Source organism: Oreochromis niloticus, linkage group LG3 (assembly GCF_001858045.2).
Source record: "Oreochromis niloticus isolate F11D_XX linkage group LG3, O_niloticus_UMD_NMBU, whole genome shotgun sequence".
Taxonomy (NCBI): Eukaryota; Metazoa; Chordata; class Actinopteri; order Cichliformes; family Cichlidae; genus Oreochromis; species Oreochromis niloticus.
In genome coordinates this window covers 13,413,035-13,434,209 of record NC_031967.2, presented here as the reverse complement: position 1 = coordinate 13,434,209, position 21,175 = coordinate 13,413,035, and the positions used below count along the sequence as shown (strand labels likewise).

Below are 21,175 nucleotides of genomic sequence, written 5' to 3'. Positions count from 1 at the left end.
GTTTCTTAGCAAAGCTGATTGCTTTAATTCAGCTTCACTTCTTAAATATTAATTATATAGCCGATTAAGAATATTTACTACAATTCATACAAATTTATGTCGGTACCTTTGAGACATGATCTTGTATGCATCTGGAAGGTAACACCGTGTGTTCTCCATCTGCGCTGGGTCTGCGTCGCAGATCTTATCATCAGTGCGGCCGTAGTTGGCGCTCTCAATCAGGATGACGTCAGTGCCCGGGCATCGTAGCTCAATGGGGTAGCTCTCACACGACAGCTCCCTCCTCACCACCGCCATGGGGATGGGTGCTCGACTGAAGGCTGAAGGAATACAAAATAAATAAATAAATAAGTGTGTGAGAATTTCCGTTGTCTTCTTACTGGTGAAAATATTTCTACAAATAAGTGTTAAAGCAACTTCAACCTGCAGTTGTGGTTAGCTCAGACCTGCGTTTTTAAAAAAAGTGTATACTACTGCAGGAAAATACAATCAAAAGGTCTGACACAGAGGCATAGGTGAAGAGGTTAGCCACCCTTTTCTAGAGAGTGTGGGTGGTTAGGACGCTGCTTGTTTGGAGTGGGAGGATGAGCTCTAACACAGGGGCCCCGGAGAGGCCAGGAGCTGTCGAAAGAGAGAGTACGAGATTGACACAGATCAAACATAAGGAAATGGACACGGTGTTTGCTTTTGGCTGTGAGAAAATAAACATTCATTACATGGGCACTCAACTGAGAAATTAGAGACAGGCAGAAACACAAAAGCAAAGGATCCACGGCAGAGTGTGGCCCGAGTAAATTGTTCAAATTTCCCTCTGGACTAAAATCTATAAATCATAAGAAGCGCCGCATTCTTTGTTTTTTTAAGGTGAAACAATGCCTTTCAGTTAGACAACACAAAGGCGAGAGGCAGGAGGTCAAAAGGTGGCCCTGTGCCTCAAGCCAAAAATGAGAGTCAAATTGGCAAAAATCCGCTGTTTACTGCAGAGCCAAAATGGCCGGGAGACCCCAGTGAGGCTGAGAGGCGGCCGTCCAAAGGTTGCCATTTTTTCCCTTTCCTCTGACACAGGGGCGCGAGCACGCACGCCCGCACGTCTGCGGAGGCTCACAGCCGCGCACGAACACGGCATGTGCAGAGCAGTCTGGAGAAGTTCTGTGTTTACAGCGGGAATAAAAAATGAGCGAGAAGCGTAAACATTGGCCTGAGTGACTGTAGGAGGACTGTGGCAGTTACGGATTTCTATAAACATCCTTTCAGACGAGTGCCTGAACTGAAAAAGCCAGTGCTGAATGACATGGAACACAGACATTCATCAGGGAGGACAGATGGAGAAAAAGAGGCACACGGAGTGAATCCACATGTGAAAATGAGAGTGGGTGATGCCACATGTATCTCTAAAACTCCAAACGTGGCCCCAATGTGTCACTCGTGTGTGTTTGTGACAGTATGTATGCAATAAAGAGCTATGTATGAATGTGAATGGAGAAGAGCGCTATGTGAGTGCAGTCCATTTACCGCGATCTCATTTTGACCTTGGAAACAACAACAGGGACAATAATCTCACCACAAGGTCCTTTTAATCATTCCTATGCAGCCTTCAATCATATCATAAATACGCCATCAGCAAGTCGAGTACAACTGCTGCAGATACAAGAATTTAAAAAGCTCAAATGGGAAAAATTCTCACTTTTAAAGGTCACGCAATTGAAAACTCCTGAAAAAAGACAATTAATGAAACGATCTACGTCAGTCTAATAAAAGCTATAAAAATCACAGTTATTTAAATCCATGATCAGAGAGCGTACCTGTCTGTAAAGCACGAACCAGTGTTATTTGCTAATGAAAATCATGGAATAGGTGATAGCATACAAAAAAAGATAACTGAACCTTTTGTCACACATTCAGTTTTAAATATATATTTATGGCATCCATCACCTTGGGTGTGAAATGCTTAAGTAATAAACAGCTGCGTCTGAGATGTGTGAAGTGTACAATTTTCATCCATCGCTGTCTCGTTTTTCCTCACCCTTGCAGCCATCTCATTGTTTGGCACGGTTGTGATTCACACAAGAAACAAAGCAAAGCACTAACAATGACAATTTTCTGACGGAAGTTACATTCAAGTTTGTCCAGCGCTTCTTTCTTTACCAGCTCTTCCCAGTATTGCCGCTTTATTGAAGTCAGACCCGGCTTATCATGTTTAATTACATATCTTAAAACAGCTAGGCGCAACAATGTCGAGCTGACACTTCATGTAATCTCAGACGGATTGGTTGATGTTGAGATCAAGGCTCTGTGGGGGCCATACCATCTGTTGCAGAACTCTTTGTTCTCGCGTCTTCCCTATGGTATCGTGCCATCGAATGCAAATATCTGAAATGTCGCAGCACTGAACACTTTAAAAATAAAAGACATTTTTAAAAGTAATGTAGTGGTGGGTGTTTTTTTTGCCAGTGGAATAATGCAAAACCTGACACCTTTGAGTAAATGCCTTTCTTTATAACCTAAACCAAACAGCTTAATACACAACCCTGCCAGATTTTTGTGTATATAATTGTATTACTATGCATTACAGTAAGGTAGATTTACTTAATTTACTGTGTTTTCACAGTGAACTTTCATGGAATCCACATTGTGCAGATACAGCACTGTGCAAAAGTCTTGGGCCACCCATCATTTCTTTAATTTGCTTCAACAGAGCCAGATTTTTTTCAAAGTAGTCTTAAGCAATAGTTCCCCAGGTTTCCTGAAGTTCTTTCAAAGTTCTTTTTCATTCATTATCAGCCCAGATCTTGACCTGTGAATCATTCAAGCATAAAAACACATCTAACTCAAGGGAGGAACCAGTGTTGTGTCTACACACTGCAGACAATTTAGCAAAGAATTTTAAATTGTATCTTTAGGCACTTTGTTACTAGCAGCTTGCTGCAAAAACACATTTGTTCCAATTTATTCAGTTGAGTCTGTGAAAAATGACAAAGATAACACAATTTCACAGGAATAAAATTGTACTTTTGAACCAACAAGGTGAATTTTAAAGAGCTATTAACTGAAAACTTGGAATATCTAAGCATAGATTGCAGTGTGTCCTTAAAAAAATCGAAGAAACTGGACTGGAAATGTCCGTAAGCAATAGGAAAAAAATCCAGAAAAGACCTGACAGAGGACCTGAGAGCTGCATCTGAAAATCGGTGGCAACAGGTATTCATTATTTTTTGCTCGAGTCATCATCAACATATACAGCGGTCTATACTTATGGAAAATACAGTCACATTTTGATCCATGTAATCCCATCTGGAAAGCATCTATTTTCCAGCATGAGAATGATCACAAACACACTGCCAATGCAGTAAAAGCATGCCTTGGTAGAAAAACGCACAATGAATGCTATCAGTCATAGACGAGCCTCCCCAGACCTCAATGTTATTGAAGCAGCCTGCGATCATCTTGATAGAGAACCGAACAAAAAGGCAACCAACATCCAAAGAAGAGCTTTGAATGTCCTTAAAGAAGCACGGAGAACTATTCCCGAAGACTTCTTGAAGAACTTACGAGAAATCTTGCCTAAGAGAGTTCAGGTTGTCTTAAAGAATAAAGTTGTTCAACCCAAATATCGACTTTCAAGCTTGTTAGAACTGTCCAAACTCTGTTCTTTCCTATTAAATTGCTGCACCTATTTCCCATTTTCCCAGTGGAATATAAAGAAATGAGGGGTGGCTTGAGACTTCTGCACAGTACTGTGTACGTCCCATAATAGATCATTACGCCGTATTTATGTAAGAGGACACAATCTCGACCATTAGCAGTTTAAAAAGTCATCCAAGTACCACTTTTTATCTTTCCCTGGAGCTAAACAGAGAAAACACAAAGACACACGGCGAGGTGAAACAACAAAGTCCCTCATTATTGTGTCATTTCATTTTGTCTCATAAATCATTCAAGCCCCAACACAGTAAAGCACTCTTGCCGTTGAAATATCACAGATTGGAATTGTTATATTCAGTGGCGATGAAAGCCATCAATTATCTCCCTCTTAATGGGAAGATTTATTCCACCCCCTGAAAAGCACCGCTGTGGATCACACCAAACTTCTTTGAAAGTGACAACAGCAGAGCAAGGGGGATAACACGGGATGAATACGGCAGGTGCACTTAGCTAAATGTCGAAAGTGTAATTGACTTTGATTGAAAAGAATTAATTGTTTATTTATCCTCCTGCTTTTAAGCGTGCACGCTTACTTTGAGAGCTGCCTCAGTTCAAAAAAAAAAAGAGGCCCTATTGAATAGTCTGCATTAATCTCGATAAATACGATCTCATTGATTTGCTATGAAATCTTAGAGTCATTCTCTCAAACCTCGTAGCAGCGCTAAGCCAAGGGCTCAGTTGATGCCAGCATCCCCCCCCCGAAAGAAACATTAAAAAAACATCAGAGAGCGCCGAACACGACGCCGTCAGCATGGGCACCAGCAATCCCCTAATGCAGGCGAGTAAAAGCAGGCCAGTGATGTCTCAGATTACCCAGCTAGTCAACAACTGTAGTGTAATTACATTTGTGCCTGGAGGCGGTGATTGATAGGGCTCATATTCCTCAGGTGCCAGAGCCATCATCTTGCCCTGCTTGCACGCATCCCCGTCTACCTGCAGACATCATTGTCAGATCTATTGAAAATCGAAATAGTCTTATTGAAAGTCCATCCTCTACCCTAAGCTCCCATGTTCTATTCACTTCATCTCGCTTTCCCTCTCCTCAACTAATAGAGGTGTATTTATATGCAGTGTGGATCTCTTTTCTCCACTGCAGATTCTCCCTGGATAATTCCTTTGACAAGAGCTCTGCTGAACACACACATATATATATATATATATATATATATATATATATATATGAAAGAAGTGATTTGGGGTAAGCAAAGCGTAAAGGGCTGGATACTTCCACCGCCTTCACGCGAGGAGTGTTTTTAATCACGATGCTTGCAAATGACATAATTCACAAATGAATATTTCAAAAATTGCAATTACTCACCAAAAAGGGCAACAGAAAGGTCAGACAGAAAAATGGTCATTTGGAAAATGTCGCACCCCCGCAGAGCTTTTAAAAATCACTCCGAGGGTGGGGGCTTCGGCCTTCTGATTGTGGGTTTGCAAGTGGCAAATAGTGAGATAGCAAGCTAAGAAATCTCGCTGTTAAAAAGCTCATTCTCGGGTCACTGACACTGAGCCCAGACCCCATCGCCTTCCCACCCGAACCGCGAGGCACTGAAGAGCAGACAGAGAACGATGACATTTAAAAGTCAGCACTAACAAAACAGGGGTCCTTCGGGGGCTTGTTTTCCATTTCATCTCCCAACAAAACATGTCAGGGAGGCGCGATTAAGGTCGACCACCACACACATTTACAATGAACCCCCCCCCAACCCCACCAAATGAGCCACCATCAATTGGAAAAACAGATGTCGGGGACATGTGCGGCTCCTAACAAGAGAGTTTTAGATCATTTCGCAGGCTTCAGCTGAAGAGTGCAAGCTCATACGCGGGAGATAATTTCCCAATAAACATGTGCTCTACAATTAGGCAGAATCTGGCAGAGAGCCAAATATGTTCCTAGTTTGTTTTTCTTTTAAAAGGGAGAAAAAGATGTTTAGGCTATGAATATGTAAGAGTTTAACATTTTATTCTTAAAAAGAGGCTTGCTTTCAGCAGCAGACAATTTAAATTGGGCGGGGGGGGGGGGAGTTTGCATTCAAATGAACTCTTGACTTCATTGAATTAATGTAAGATAGATGGAGGAGAGGGGAGGAGATGGCGAGGGAGCTGATTCAACAGATCAAATGTCTCGTTTTCCACCGAGAATCAGTGGATGGGTCCGGCCCCCAGAGCTAGTGATTAATTAGCGCATGAATCTGGATCCTGTTATTTGATTAGACCAATGGGAGCCTGTCACACCGACTTCTTAGTTTGCAAAAAATGACATTTTCTGGTGGGCATGAAGTTGAAGGGGTTGGGGGGGGTGGAATAAGTCGCGCACACACATACAAGACTGCTTTTCAGTGAATTGCTTGGGAAAAAAAAGGAAAAAAAGGATAGCGTCTTCAATAATGCATGAGGGATTATTTATCTTGAAGTGAGAAACAGTTCAGGCAAATTGTTCTCCCAAATAAATTACGTTTACATATGGCCCAAGGCAGGAGAAATCTCAAAGGCTTTTTTTATGGGGGAGTGCAAAATTATCCAGGAACTGAACTGTCAAAGAACTCCGCAGATGGAGCGTTTAAGAGAACGGCATCAATAAAACATCGTTTTTGTGCCGAGCGTGAAAAATGCGAGGCTCGAAAGCGATCGAGGCGGTCACACAACTTCCGGGACAAAAATAAAAAAAAGTTTCTGAAACTTGAAAAACAACAACAACCCCCCCAAAAAAATGGACTCAATAAGGCGTTTTATCGAAACCTGCAGCCGGGATGACAGATAACACCTCCGTAATGATAAATCCATGAGCCCACCGCGGGAATGATCGTGACAAACTTCTCAAATCGACTTGATGGCTTTTGACACTGACCAACGATGCCGCTAAGCACAATTAGCATAACTCATTGTGACAGCACCCAGATATCCATTCACCACGCCAAATGAACGAGCCATTCATTTTGCCTCTGCTCCCATTCACCAGCGCACGTTTGAGCACATTAATTGGCAACACACGACGAACTTGCAAATTCCAGCAGAGGGGCAGTGGGGGGGGGAAGACTGATGGCGGGTTTTTGGGGTTTTTCTCATTTTCAGTGGAAATCTGAGCTGCAAACTGTCAGTCAAACTGGCCGTGATTGCCCGGAGCGAAATGAGGTCCTCGGTGTTAACAAATTAGTGCTGAGGGATAGAGATACGGTGAAGATGTAATAAAATACTCCAGCTTATTGGATCGGCCTCCTCACGTGGTGAGGATGTTTTTATGAGAAGCCGCGTGCAACTTCTGTCTGACGCAACCCACGGCGCAGCAATCACTGGAAGTGATTTTCTTCTTTCCTACCGCAACGCAGTATTGACACAGTTCAAGTTAATAACTGTAAGAGTTAATAAATTGGTCACTAGGTGGAGCGAAATCTGCAGAGCTCAGCAGCTTCCCCTTCTCTCTGTGATATACTTCCAGCAGACAGAAGCCTTATGTTTGCACACGCCGGTAACAAATACAAGTGGCTCATCACTCCATAAAGGCTTGATTCACATACTCAGAACATAGAGGTGAAGTGTCTTTCCATCCAGCGAGCACTTCCATTTAATTAATCACTACTTCAATTCATTAAGTGCGTAACCATGACAAGAAAAGCATGAGGAAATGGGAAGCAAGTCCCATCGAGGTCTTGCGTTAAAAAACACTTTACTGCGCAAATTACAACATTAGAGTCTGAGGTCAAATCCTCCGCAGCTTGCCCCCGATTCTCTCTCAGCGTTGCTCAGACTCTTTGCTTTGTATTGAGATTAACTAGGTTGTTTTGAAATTCATCACATGATCAAAACCCCCTTTTTTTGCATCCTAGTTCTTAGGGCTGAGCAATTAATCGAATTTTAACCTCAGTCGTGATTTTTGGCTAAAATGGAAAGCATGCACGAATCAAGCGCTGCCTACAGTAGTGCATGACCACAAAGTTGAAGTTTCGTAGAACGGTCTGGATGAGTGATGTTAAAAATGAGAGACATTCACAAAACTAAAAAGGCAAAGAGCTCGTTACTTTGAAGCTGATCTTTATAGAAATACTAGCACCACTGCATGTTTGCAGACTGCACATAAGGGTGCTGCATGTCTGCAGCACGCATTATAACTTATTCAACCACCTGAGAAGACACCAGGTAGAGTATAATTAATGCATAAAGGCCAAGAAAAACAACGCAATGGTCGCAAGTGTAAAACATCAACAGCGCATCACTGCATCCATGCAGCTCAAAATGACGCACTGAAATCACCAACCAATAAGATTCCACAGCGTCAAAGATATTTAATCAGAAAGTGAATCATTAATAATTAATAATCATTGGTTATTATTAATGTCTTGCTCTCTCCTACAGCACGACTTTTTGTCTCATCTCCCTTCCTTCGACTTCCCTCATCACAGCAGATAGCTGCCCCTCCATGATCCTGGCTCTTGCGGAGGTTTCTTCCTGTTAAAGGGGAGTTTTTCCTTCCCACTGTTGCCAAATGTTTGGTCAAAGGGGGCTGTCTGTGTCTGGGGTTATTGGGGTTTTCTCTGTATTTTTGTAGGGTCTTTATCTTACAGTATAAAGTGGCTTAAGGTTAGTGTACTTGTGATTTGGCACTGCATAAATAAAACTCAATTGAATCCGTTTTTGCAAAAGTGAGAAAACCTGTCCTGTATGCAAAATGATACAGAGGAAATAGAGAGTTTTATTCATATCTACCATGGAGGCATAGTGAATGGAATGAAAGACTAAAATATTTGTCTACAAAGATGAACTTATACAGATTAATTTACAGGAATGGAGCTGGATGTAAAGGTGAAAACAGTGCCCTATTAATTTAATTCTGTGTTATGTTTTGGTACAACTTTCTTTTTTCATATTTGTTTTCTTTTTCTTTTAAGACATGCACTGAATTTAGGTGAATAATGAGGGCTAAATTGCATTTTCGTGCAAAGGTTCGGACAGACGTGAAGCCGTTAAAGAGGTGTTCCGTTTACGTGACGGTGCAATAAAAAAAAGTCCGTCTCTAAAAATCAGTGAACAATCATGACGCATAATAGCGATTGTCATTTTGCAGCCGTAATCATGCGAGTCTGCTAGTACTAATTCTTTCCAATTTCCTTTCCTGCATGCGAATGACGCAGAGGCCCTGCTTCTGTCAGACAGTCCAACCCAGAAGTGAGCCCGCAGAGAGGGCTGTGCCCGTGGCGGCAGCTCATCCCAGCGAGCCCGACTTTGTTCACCTCGCCTCTGACATCGTTTTGCCATTTCCCTCTCCTTTCCTCTCCTCACTCCCCCTCCTTCCTGTAATGTTCCCAGATGTGTCGGCATCACTCAAGGGAACATCGCAGCCAAGACTAATGCACCTTGGCCCCCACCTACTGCACGCTGCCTCCTAGTCTTAAATGAACACAATCCCTGTCACACAAGCACATAGGAGATACTCGCACACCTCCCAGAGCAGACATGACTCAACATGCCCCTATAGCAACACATGCCCCCATAGTAATTGAGGTCAAAGAAAAGAAACAACAGCCCGATTTTTGCCTTGTGTGCGGGGAAAGAGGTCTTTCCCTTGCGCCTCTTTTGCTCCATATCATCAGATGGAATTGCCCAGCAGCGTACTGGAGGCAACAGCTTAGCTAAGTTTAGCACTGTGAACCGAGACAAACTGCAGTGCAACCTTGCTAATATGAACTTCTCAAGGAAAGGTGGTTCAGACGAGGAAAACGCAAGTGCAAGTGCTGTATCGGTTTTTCTTTTTGGGGGTGGAGGTGGGGGGGCTGTACTTGTCTTAAACCCATGTTTATAACAGTCCTTTACTAATGTAATCACATTCTGAAACACAGTTGTTGCTAATATAAACTGAAGGTAATATAACTCCACGTGACATATGCAGTAATCGCTGTCACCACTTAATCTTTCACTTCAAACCATTATGAGGTTTAAACTTAATGTTTTGTCTCCATGGTCACTCCCATAACATCTGCTCTTACTGAGGAGTATGTTTTAAGAGATACCATCTTCTTCTTAAGTGAAGGAGCAGAGAAGCCAACTTATCTCTATTTTTTACTGCACTATGAGACATTACAATCTACAACAAGGCAACACATTCTCTAAGTTGCGGTCAAGCAGCGACACTTTTAAACTGAAAGATGATAGGCTAGTCTCCTGATAAGATGTCAAAAAGTCACGAATAACTAATCTGCTTTTCAGTGTTCGCGCACACGTTTTGTTTTTTATCGGTACAAATTGCATTGCACCACAAACCATGAGCTTTATCTAAACTTAAGGCCTCAGTCACACGGGGCTTAGGACACCAGGCATTGACCACCCGGCAACCTCCAGTTACTAGGGAAAAATGTTTATTCCCGGAGGGGTTGTTAAGTGGTTGCCGGAGGTTGTCGACTGTCACTTGGGTGAAATTGGTAACAAAGAAGTATAACAATCAGTATTCAATTTCACAAACTGCCATGAGCCTGTGCTGCAAACGAAGCTAACACAGGTGACAAAGGGGCCATAAATGGCAGTTTCCCTGATTCCTTCTTGAGGCTGACTCCATGCTATCTGGTAAGCTTCACCAAATTCCAATCAGTGGTCCGATCCTCTTGACCACGGTCTTGGTCAAGAGGATCATTTCAAGGTACTTTACAGTGCTGTTCTGTGTTAAATAATATGGCTCACAGGGTAGTTAATTGCAGAGTGGTTTATACAGTCGCCTAATAAGCAAAAGATCCCTGGTTTGTTCCCAGGAGGAGACACAAATCCCTTGGGGGGGGGTTTGCATCAGGAAAAGCATCCGGCGTAAAAATCTGCCAAATCAAATGTGTGGAGCTGCCTGCTGTGGGGACCCCACTGTGAATAAGGGAGCAGCTGAAAGTAACTGCTACTGTGTAGATAACTGTACTGACAGCCTGCCTGCGCTCAGGCTTTTGTCGGTGAAATGCTAGCAGTTTATTTTTATTTTGTCTCAAAAATGACTGTGGTGACATCTTTGAAGCCTTCAAGTCAAAGTGTGAGTCCATCAACAAACGCGTTGGGTGACAAACCAGACAGTTGTCATATCCAGTTATTATTATTCCATATTACTTCATTTAGTTCATACCTACCAAGAAGAGAGTTCTGCTTTTAAAACATAAATTAGTTTTTTTTTAAATTTAAAAATGCCTTTTTAACGTGTCTTCTGTCCCGTCTTCCTCCCCTCATCCCCAACCGGTCATGGCTGCCCCTCACTGAGCCTGGTTTTGCCATAGGTTAAAAACTTCCTGTTAAAAGGAAGTTTTTCCTTCCCACTGTTGCCAAGTGCTTGCTCATAGGGGGTCACTGATTGTAGGGTCTTTGCCTCACAATATTAAGCAACTTAAAGCGACTACCGACGTGATTTGGCGCTACATAAACAAAACTGGGTTGAATTTTTAAAAACTGTTGTTTCTTCAAATCTGTGATCTCAGCATACACACTCTGGTTTAAAGGACACTTGAATATCTCTTGCTATATCTATTGCTTAACTTTAGCCGGCACCATTCATCTGAACACCTCAGTGCACTTCATTCATTTCCATAGCAACCCACAGTATTGTAGAAGGCCCTTTCACATAAAATATAGCACCAACCGATGACAGAATACCAGAAAATGTGTTTCTCTTGTAATGAATAGGAAACCAGGCAATATCACTGTCTGAATGGATCCCTGGGGCTCTACTTATTATAACTGTATTAATAGTGCAATACTCAAAGCAAATGGAGCTGAACTCCAGCACTAACATAGTGGCCACCAGGTTAGCACAACGCCAGCTGTCACAACAAAACTGATATTAACTTTCTGCTTTTGGCTCAATACGATTTTTGGATCGGTTGATTATGATCGTAATGAGGTTAAGATTTCACATGAGTTCATCCTGAACAGTGTACACAGCAGTATGAAGAACGACAGCGACCGCCGCCGCCACAGCATATCTGCTGTTCACGCGGCAGTTTGTGATTTGCTGTAGCTTGAGAAAGACAAATGTGTGTTTGAATTGGAAACAAGGAGAAAGAGAGTAAAGTATTTACATAAAACAGCATATTGGCTGTTGATGTAATTTCCCTTTTGAGCGTGTCATTAAGGCGGTATGAAAAATTTGCCCTTATTTGGAGTTTGTAGCAAGTCGGGGTGAACATTTTTCAATTTCCTGCCATTTGAAGACAAATCCAGCGAACGGAGTCTCGCTCTCGTCGCCTTCTTTGCGTGAACTTGTTTGCATTCCGTTTTATCAAACGCACCCTCATACAAGGACCCAAGTCTGAATTACATTGTGGTGATTTGTTTTCTGTGGCAGAGCGCGTTTGGAAATAAACCTAAGCCAATTCTCTTTCTCACACTTCTGCGAGTATTTTATTTATTTTTTTTACACCGCAGTGTAATATCCGAGGGCAAAAAGCATGAATTAATACCAATTAAAGCTGGGTGCTCTAATGTTTACGCACATAATGAAGAACAAGAAATTATTTAAATGACAAAATTAAAATGTAATTTCATGCATATGCATCTGTTATGTTTGTAGGTGAACAGAGGCTTCCTATTGTCCCATTATTTGTATCAGTGGAGTCACTTTCATAATAAAAAAAGATCCTTTTTCTCACACATGCAGTACCTAAGCTAGTTGAGCTATAGGCAGCCATATAAAACCTCTGAAACATGCGTCTTAAAGATACTTGAATAAGTACACATAACAGTGAGATGAAAAAGGGGGAGCGGGTGGGATGGCGGTGGGGGGTTTTGCCCTATATACTGTGGTGCAATTCGATGTGCCGGATGATATCAGCAGATTAAAAAGCTGTCTGTATCTGCACTTAACTGCATCTGGCTGCTTTTGTTACCTCCCTTGTGATTTATTCATTTGTGTGCCGTGCACTTGTGTTCGGGTGCGCATATGCCCATTTTAATACATTATCCAATGGGTGTTTCACCCTGGGGAATCTTGCTATCTGGTGCGTACGCCTAAAGAATGTGACACTGCTCAAGGATGACAATTTTCAAATCGGGCCCCCCGCTTGCTTTGTTACACCTCCTCCCTGCGTGGCTAAAACACCACCGACAGTGTGTAGCGCTGATTCAGTCGCGTCAGTCCCTTCACGGCGCGCCAGCTTGTCCTGCAGGATAGCGCGAGCCAAACAGGGAGGACATTTTAGCACCCCCCGCCCCCATCCCCACCAAGAACGCACATCTCTAGTAGAAAGAAGGTCTCTTTTAGTCGGGTCACGGTGCCTTAAGGGCTGATTGTGCTAGCTCGAAGCAAAGCTAAATGGTTTGCACTGACATGATGCCAGCTGAGAAGCAAAAAGACACAGAAGGGAAGAGAATGGAACGTGTGGATTTGTGAAGAAGGAAAAAGTAACAAGGGAAAGTGAGATAAAAGGTGTCGGAGCCAAAAAATCTACTGCTGGAAATGAATGCCAAAAACCAAAAAGAGAAGGGGAAAAAAAGTGATTCTTTAACCACCCACGAAGAAGAAGTAATCTCATTCCACATGTATGCAATCAAGGCATTGCTGCTGCAATTAGCCTGGGTGGCTACGCTACATCTGAGACACGCGGCTATGATGATCTCCTTTGATCGTCTTTTCTTCTGCATTTCAAATGACAGGTATCAGACGTGGGGTTATTGTGCGGAGATAATGGCTTCTGAATATGTATGAAGCAACGTGTACGCGGTTCTCACGCATCGAGTCATCCGGCTACAACTCTTAACATGTGGCACACTGAGATCTGACAACAAGTATAAGGCGCATGAAATAGCAGGGAACGTGAGATTTGGGGCAAAACGCGCCATACATGGCTTCACACGAGCAGGTGTGGAGCTGCGATGTGTGCTACAATATCACACTGAGAAAGGATGGCACCTCAAATAACAACTAATTTACTCTGTAAACCTGTTACTGGGAAACAAAGGCTTCAGTGGTTGCATATATTATTTTTAGGCTGAACTCCTGCAAACAATTTCAGGTTTCTCACACATATCTTAGAAAGGTCACGAAAATTTTCACAATTTAATGTTTAATGGAAAAAGTTTTGCAAAAATATTAAGAACTACTTCACTGCTTACCGGATTAACATGCAGGCGAGGCTATGCACCTTTGTGAAATACAATAGTTAAATGCGAAAAAGAAAAGGCCTGTTTTGGCAGAATACTGTGCTGGATATGCATGAATTGTGCAGAATGTTTAAAGATTGATGGATAAAAGATATGTTGATTGGACACATACTAACTTGTTGGCTAAGTCCAGTGAAAGTACATGATTTGTGGTTCTGGCTCTGAATTACGTGAGGTGGTAAATTAAAATTTAAATCAAAGATAATCAAATATTATTGATGGGGTCGATATACAGGCCGATATTAGCTACTTGCCGATAAATCGGTATCTGCATTTCTAAAGGCGATGCATGAAAATTTTAAATAAGCAAGAAAGAGACAGGAGAAACACCCTTCAACTATGCTATGAGGGTTGATTTTGCATGGCTTATCCAGCAGAGGGCGCCATGCAACAACCCTGCTGGCAACACACAAAAGCAAAGGCCAATACCAATTTATATTTTGGATTGAACTAAATAAAAGAAGAACAAAAAGCTAAGATTATTCCTTTATGCTTGTATTTGCTTGCACTGCAACTGCAGAGCTTGTACAATAAACATAATAAATAATAGGCTACAGCTAGGGTGGATATTGTCTTTTGGTATCCTCTGGACTTTGAAGGAAAACATTAAAGATACATCCTTCCTCATCCATGTGACTCATCCGTGATAAGAGTAATGCGTCAGATGGGAGGCTAGGATTTAAATCCCGACCGCTCAGTTGAAGGGTGGTCCCCGCCATCCCCACCGTGACCTCGATACAGAATGCACCCCATTGTATGCGCAGGCTCTAACGCGCAACTGGGAAACATCTGCAGCGGGCCTATAAAAATGGCATGCGATGCGACGCCGTCGCCTGCTGCGGAGTGACATCGCTCACTCTGCCTCTCCGGTTTCAAGCCTTTCCTCAGTCCATATCACGGCAGAGAAAGGAGTGTATTATCGCAGTGAAAAAGGATCTACTTCCATCCCCCCACCCTCCTCTTACAGCCTCTGTCTGTGTGTGTGTGTGTGCTTGCATGGCCTAATATGTGTGAGGAGAGTGGGAGGCAAGAGGGAGTACACCACTGGGGAATGTGCACCTGCAATTTTTCTCATTTGACACAGTTGGTCTTTTGTAGGGTCTCAGGGATAAGGAAATGTCTGTGAAAGTTATGACTCCTGCCCTCTGCCTCCCCCCATTCCAACTCCTTAAAAAAAAAAGACATCTTCACTATGGTATTCTCCATCTCAGAGAGGGTAACACATTCAACAGACTGACCGAACCGAAAAAAAAGCTGTACATGCCGCACTTAACACTGAAGAGATATCAGATGTATAAACAAAGCTTGCAACAAGCTGAGGACCCATAAGGAGGGAGATAAAACAGACACAGTGTGAGTGGGGGGGCAAAAAACAAAGTGTAAAAGATGTTTGGAAGATAAACGCTCTGATTTATTTTCATTTACAGGGTGTTTAACATATTCATTTCTGCATTTTGCTTGAACAGTTTGCTGACAAACCGTTGCAGATTGTGCAATTATATAATATAATCAAGCCAAAAATAGGGAGCAGGAGAAACATCTGAAGAGAAATGAAAAAAAAAAAAAGCTAATGCTCGGATATGGCTTCCAAATTAAAAAAGATTACAACACCAGATTTCACATACAATAAATCTAAATCTAGAAGCAGTGTGTGAAGTGATGCGAGGTAAATAAGCCGCTTTCGTGTTTTGGCGAGAGGTTTTGGGAAAATGTTCCCTGCAGTGTGTGGATGAGCACAATTACATTTGCAGCTGGTCAAGTTGGGCCTTGGACGTTTTCTCCTTTTTTTTCTCCTTACGTCAGTCTCTACGCTCGGTGTTCACTGCAACTCGGTGTTTCCAATTATCTGAAGCTGTTTTTACACATGCAGTGCAGCCCCAAAACTTTTCTAAGTGCCTTTGAGAATGCAAACGTCCAACACAGGTGGAATGGATATTTTCAAAAGTCCTGCCAGCTCCCTGCTACAAAGTCCGTGTGAAGTTCGACTGCACGGTAAAACTTGCGAGCGTCCTGGCTTTTGCACGCTCTGATGCAGACTCTCTCCTGCATATGTGAAAGAGAACAGCTACCATACCATTATTAAAAGATGCTAAAAGCTGGATAAGAACAAGTAGAAGCCAGATGACCAAAGAGGTTTTCATCGCGGTTCATAGGCCTTCCTCTTGGTCTGCCTTTGTAACCTTCTGCATACAGATTATTACATAAAGAAAGGCTATTATGAGCATTTTGGCTGTGCTCATGTCCACTTTCTCTCTCTAAATAAAGGTCTTTTAATAACCACGAGTATATTAAGCTTTCAGACTCTCTGATTGCTTGTGGGGGTTGTCTTTTTTCCTACGACTTGTTGCTGTACTCCCAGATCTCAGCATTTAATTCGTCCGGAGCTGTGCTATCATAACTGATAAATCTACTGAAAATATGACCCAGTTTGTAATAAACTGGAATTATACTTTGAGCACAGAGTCAAGGGCTATCTCGGGGAGTCTGTTCGGTCAGGATATCAGTGATCCATGGCCTAAACAGACGACTCCTCCCGCGGGTAACAGCTGTGGTGTGAGACTGAGGGCAGGCTGTGACCCCTTGAGCCTTGGATACTGTACATCTGCAGAGGATGCAGCGGGAGGGGAGCACTATGGAAGATTTGTGTCCTTCTGTGTGGGAGGGTTTGAAAGAAAGATAATAAAGAGGGAGAGGGAGTGTGTGCGTGTGCGCTGCTCATGCAGTACATAAAACGCATAAACTACACTGTATTTTCCACCCAGTGCAAAGCACTGGAACTGTAAACTACTTGACCCTGGCATCCTTCCAAACAAGGAGGCCACGCTGAGGAGCTACCATTACTCTCGGGCTATCCATTCCCCTCTCTCCTTCCTTTTATTTTAATGAGAGCACAATTAATAAGGAAATGGACCAGCTTCCCAAAGGAGGCTGGTTCCTCTACAATGGAAGCCTTCTTTTGTCAATGGCTGTATTGAATTCCTCTACAAGGCCACTGGGCTATACCGAAGGCCATCTCTAGTATCGTCCCCACCCCCACGCAACTAACTCTATCGCTTCTTACCCCTCTCTGTTCTTCTCGAGCTCTCATGGGCTAATCTGTGCCACGGTATCATTTGATCCCCCCTACGCTTTTGCCATAAATGCACACTTTACAATACTCAATATTGATTCGCTGAGGCAAAATCATCAGCCACTGTGCATGGTTGGTTTATTCAATGATAGAGCTGAGGGAAGAGAGAGCAGGGTCCCATGCTACCTTGACTATAATTGGCCTGCTGCATCTGTGGTGAACTTTAGTTTGAGGCAAAATGGCATTGGATCTTTGTTTGTGAATGAATACATTAAAATTCACCCTGTTAGCTCAAGTGCCGCATAAGGGAAGGAAAGGAGATCAAAAGGAACAGTGGCTGATTAATCCTTTGCCCCTTTTGTTTTCCAATTATTCCCTTTGTTGGTCAAATAAAGGAGGTATTGCTTCACACGTCCTCCGAGTCCCACAAAAGAAGGCACCTGTATTTTCCTCTGCATTTGTCTAATGCTCTCAATTGCTCCTACAAGGCTGAACAACAGCAATAATACCACATGCAGCAAAAGATGTACTGATAATGTGCAAATTAACATTCCCTCACTGTAATGTACTGTTCACAATAAGGCTACTGTAATATGCTCTTCATTTGCAAGGCTGTTTTTTTGTTTTGGCAACAGGGAGCCGTTATGCTAATTTCTTTATCAACAGAAAGTTAAAATGTCTCTCGGTTGGGCCAACAGAAAAAGCACTTGAAAATTTGCAACTGTGACCTTTGAGCAACATGTTCCACTAATACGAGACCTCAGCGTTGCCCACCAGTGCCAAAACACCACCACTTGGTCAGTGCTGCCCTTAATTTGAAAGACACTGGTAGCAAGTTTGCTGGTTAGCTATTAGCTAGACTCAGTAGACCGTCTCGGTCTAACTAAACAGTGATAGCTAGTCTTGCTAACAGCTAGGTTGATTACAATGATTAGTTTTAGCATCAACTTTTTTATTTTAAGAATGTAAAAATATCAAATCCCAGCTATGCTGAATAGAATAGTAATTTCATCTAGACAGCCTAGCTAGTAGCTAGAATGTCTAGCTAGGTTGTTTAGCTAGGCAGTTTAGCTAGACTGTAATAGCTAAACATTTCTAGCTATTAACTAAAGAGCTGCAGTTGTTGTGAGGTAAGTTTTAGGATTGAATTAAAAATGTTCTCTTTAAAGCCCAAATAGGATGCAAATTGATTACAATGATTACTTTTGCTATCAATTTTTAAATTTTAAGAAGGTAAAAATATCAAATCTCAATTGTGTTGAACAGAATGCTGATCTCATTTTGAACCGTGTATTTAGAGAGATAAATGGGAACAGGCAGATATTAAGATGGAAATATCCCAGTTCCCAACCACATAAACACAGACATCTATGCAAATATCAACTCATGCTATTAGCAACATGTGCTTGGGAATGACAGATTGTAATCTGAGTAATTAGCAAAATGCGTACAGTATGCCTCAAGGCATGTTTAAATCATGCACTGCTGCAGCAGCAATTCATTATGTGGGTGGTTGGGACACAGTCTCACCACCATCATCATACCCTCATCCGTGATTGTGAAAGCCTTATGGTGGAAACAGTGCTTGGAGGAGGAGGCGGGGGCAATCCTTCCAAGCTGAAAGATTAGCATATACACCACTGCAGTGTCTTAATATCGCTACATGTAATCACATGCACAGTCTGTCACTGCACCTAATGTGCCATCAGAATACAAATCCCGTATCTCACATACATGCACAGCACATGTACAGTTATTCCACAGACGATGGGAATAAACATTCACAAAATGAGAAAAAGGTCATTAATTTCACAAATTGAGTAAAGCACGGGTCAGTGCATTGTCTCTCTGCTTGGTTTCTTTTTTGCCCTTCCTGCTCCTCACATTCCGCCCACACCCTAAATTACTCCCTGACCCCTGCTGTTATGCAGTGTGGGAAACCCTGTGGTATTGTACGCCCACCATTTTTGCTGTGCGAGCTGGGCTGCGGGGTTACTTAGCAATTCTCCCTCCAGCCTTCCTGACACTACAAAACATGCACATGCACTACGCACACACATACACATTATGCAGTCTAATGTAAACTAACATCCACTGCCACTTGACCTCGCTGTCAATATCTGTCCTCATTAAACACCATTCGGCCAGCTCCAAGTCCACTTTAAATGGCATCATTCAGCGCTTAGCAAATTATGCTTGTGCAAGTGGGTTGAGTGAATTGAGATTCTAATTCATGTATTTGGAAGATATACACAGGTCCCGGTGCAGACACCTATAAAACATGGAGAGGTATTTAACCCCACCCTGCCATTCTTAATGTCACTGTCATTCATTCCTCTTGGGTTGCACGTTCTGACAGCAATTTGGCAATGTCAAGCCGTCGCTACGGATGCCACGGGCAGCAAGGGCCATTTTTTTATTCCCCATATCAAGCAGGTATTGATTTTTCACTCATTACAGAAGGACATAAAAAGAGAAGGGAATGTTTGATGCCAAACGCCACACGAAATATATTACACGGACGTGGAAAATTCAACCGAATCCAAAGAGGACGAGTCTTTCAGCGCTGCATATTTAGATCTAATTGAAAAACTTGTATTCAAACGATGCAACACGTCCTAACAACTGAAACTAAAAGTGAAAACTTGAAAGAAGCTGTCATTCAAGTGGCAGCTGTGCAACCCATCCTTAGGGTGGGTATAAAATTTGATTTTTCCAAATATGCATGTTGTTTGTTTTAGTAAGTCTTGTGGGGTTTATTGTGAAAATATAATAGAGATGCAAATTAAAAAGAAAAATAAACCTGTTAATGCATTCAACCAGAGGCATTTTAAAGTATATCATGAAAACTATTTTCAAAGCAATCCAACTTCTATTATAATATCAATTTTAAAAAACCTCCCATCTATTTTTTTTATTATTTGATTAAAATCTGTGGCTTTCAAGTCAAGACTTCCCTCAAGTGCTAGAAATAAGCACATGTATACTTTGAAAGCCATACTCGCCGCGCCCAGAGTCAACGAGGCTTACCGTTTTGCACAACTAGGACTGCGCCCTAACAAAAAATACAGCTGGAACTAAAAGTGTTTACCGTGGCTCAGGGGGATCGCAGCTTGATTAATGCTAAAATAGCTCAACAAATTTTCATGAAATCTTGCAATGACATTCAAGGTCCTCAAAGAAGGCTGATTTCTGTGGGTGTGAATGAAGTAGCTTTTCATTATTTATGTATTTATTAATTGTACAATTTAGAATTAAGGATGCTAAACTAAGAAAAATTAACAAGTGTTGTGGTTGTCACAGTGCTAGAATTTCAAACTAAATACTAATATGCAGGAAACAGTGCATGCTTGCTACTCTTGTGATACCGCAGAGGGGGAAAAAACAAAATTAAGAGTAATTTTTTAAAGATAAAGATTAGAACAACAGTGGTTTGTGAATGCATTCAGCTACAGCTCTCTTTATTTGCTGCACTTCTTTTGACTTGATGCCAAAAAACAAGTGGCGTCGCTTTTTCAGAATTTCAATATCCAGCCCGTTCTCACTCACGAGGGGTAATATACCGACGATTTGTCACGTCCCGAGGCGTTCCTGAGGAACGCAAAGGGTGACCGTCCGCGTTTTTATGCTACGCGCCGGGTTATGGATGAAATCCAGTAGAATGACGCTCCCACGGTAATACACGTTTCAGCCATGTATTACAGTCCTAACCCTAACCACCACTTTAATGACGTTAGATAGTGTTTTCCAATTTAAGTAAAATAAACGTACATGTGTAGATTCATTCCAAACGGTTCTCATGTTTCCTCATTTTTCCGATCTCGTAATATAGGGACGTGTTGGGTGCCCGGAAGCGTAATATACCGACGATTTGTCACCTAGCGTAAAATGTTACGCTTTGGGAGTAAAAAAAGTATACCTTAAATATCAGTTCTGGTGACATCCCTAGTCCGTGTCCGTACGTCTGGCTGCACGTCACCTACATACAAATAATATGGGTGGACTGACTGGGTGGATTACACCCAGTCATGCAAAAAAATACGCAATAGAGTTATACAAAACAATAAACTGATATCGGATACGCTATGCAAAATGGATGGTAGATAATAGGAATGGGCATGGCACTCTTTCCATAAACTCAAAAGGACTGAATACTGGCTTGACCTGAAAGTTTAAATAATGACTAGACATGTTTGTTTTGCGATTGCTTATTGATATGAGGCCGATACCTGCCTCATACCAGCACATTGCTGTACTGCATGTTTCCCATTGCAGCTTAAGATGGTC

The 21,175-nt window shown here is 42.2% G+C and overlaps 1 protein-coding gene across 17 annotated transcripts in view; it reads right to left on the bottom strand.

The window, feature by feature from the left end:
- Window positions 1-21,175, bottom strand: part of LOC100692188 (adhesion G protein-coupled receptor L3) — a 254,089-nt gene that overhangs the window by 156,905 nt on the left and 76,009 nt on the right. For all 17 annotated transcript variants that reach the window (XM_019352859.2, XM_019352862.2, XM_005468240.4 and 14 more), the window contains one exon: window positions 107-320. In XM_019352859.2, the coding sequence (XP_019208404.1) occupies window positions 107-320 (214 nt within the window). The remainder of the gene's footprint in view (window positions 1-106; window positions 321-21,175) is intronic.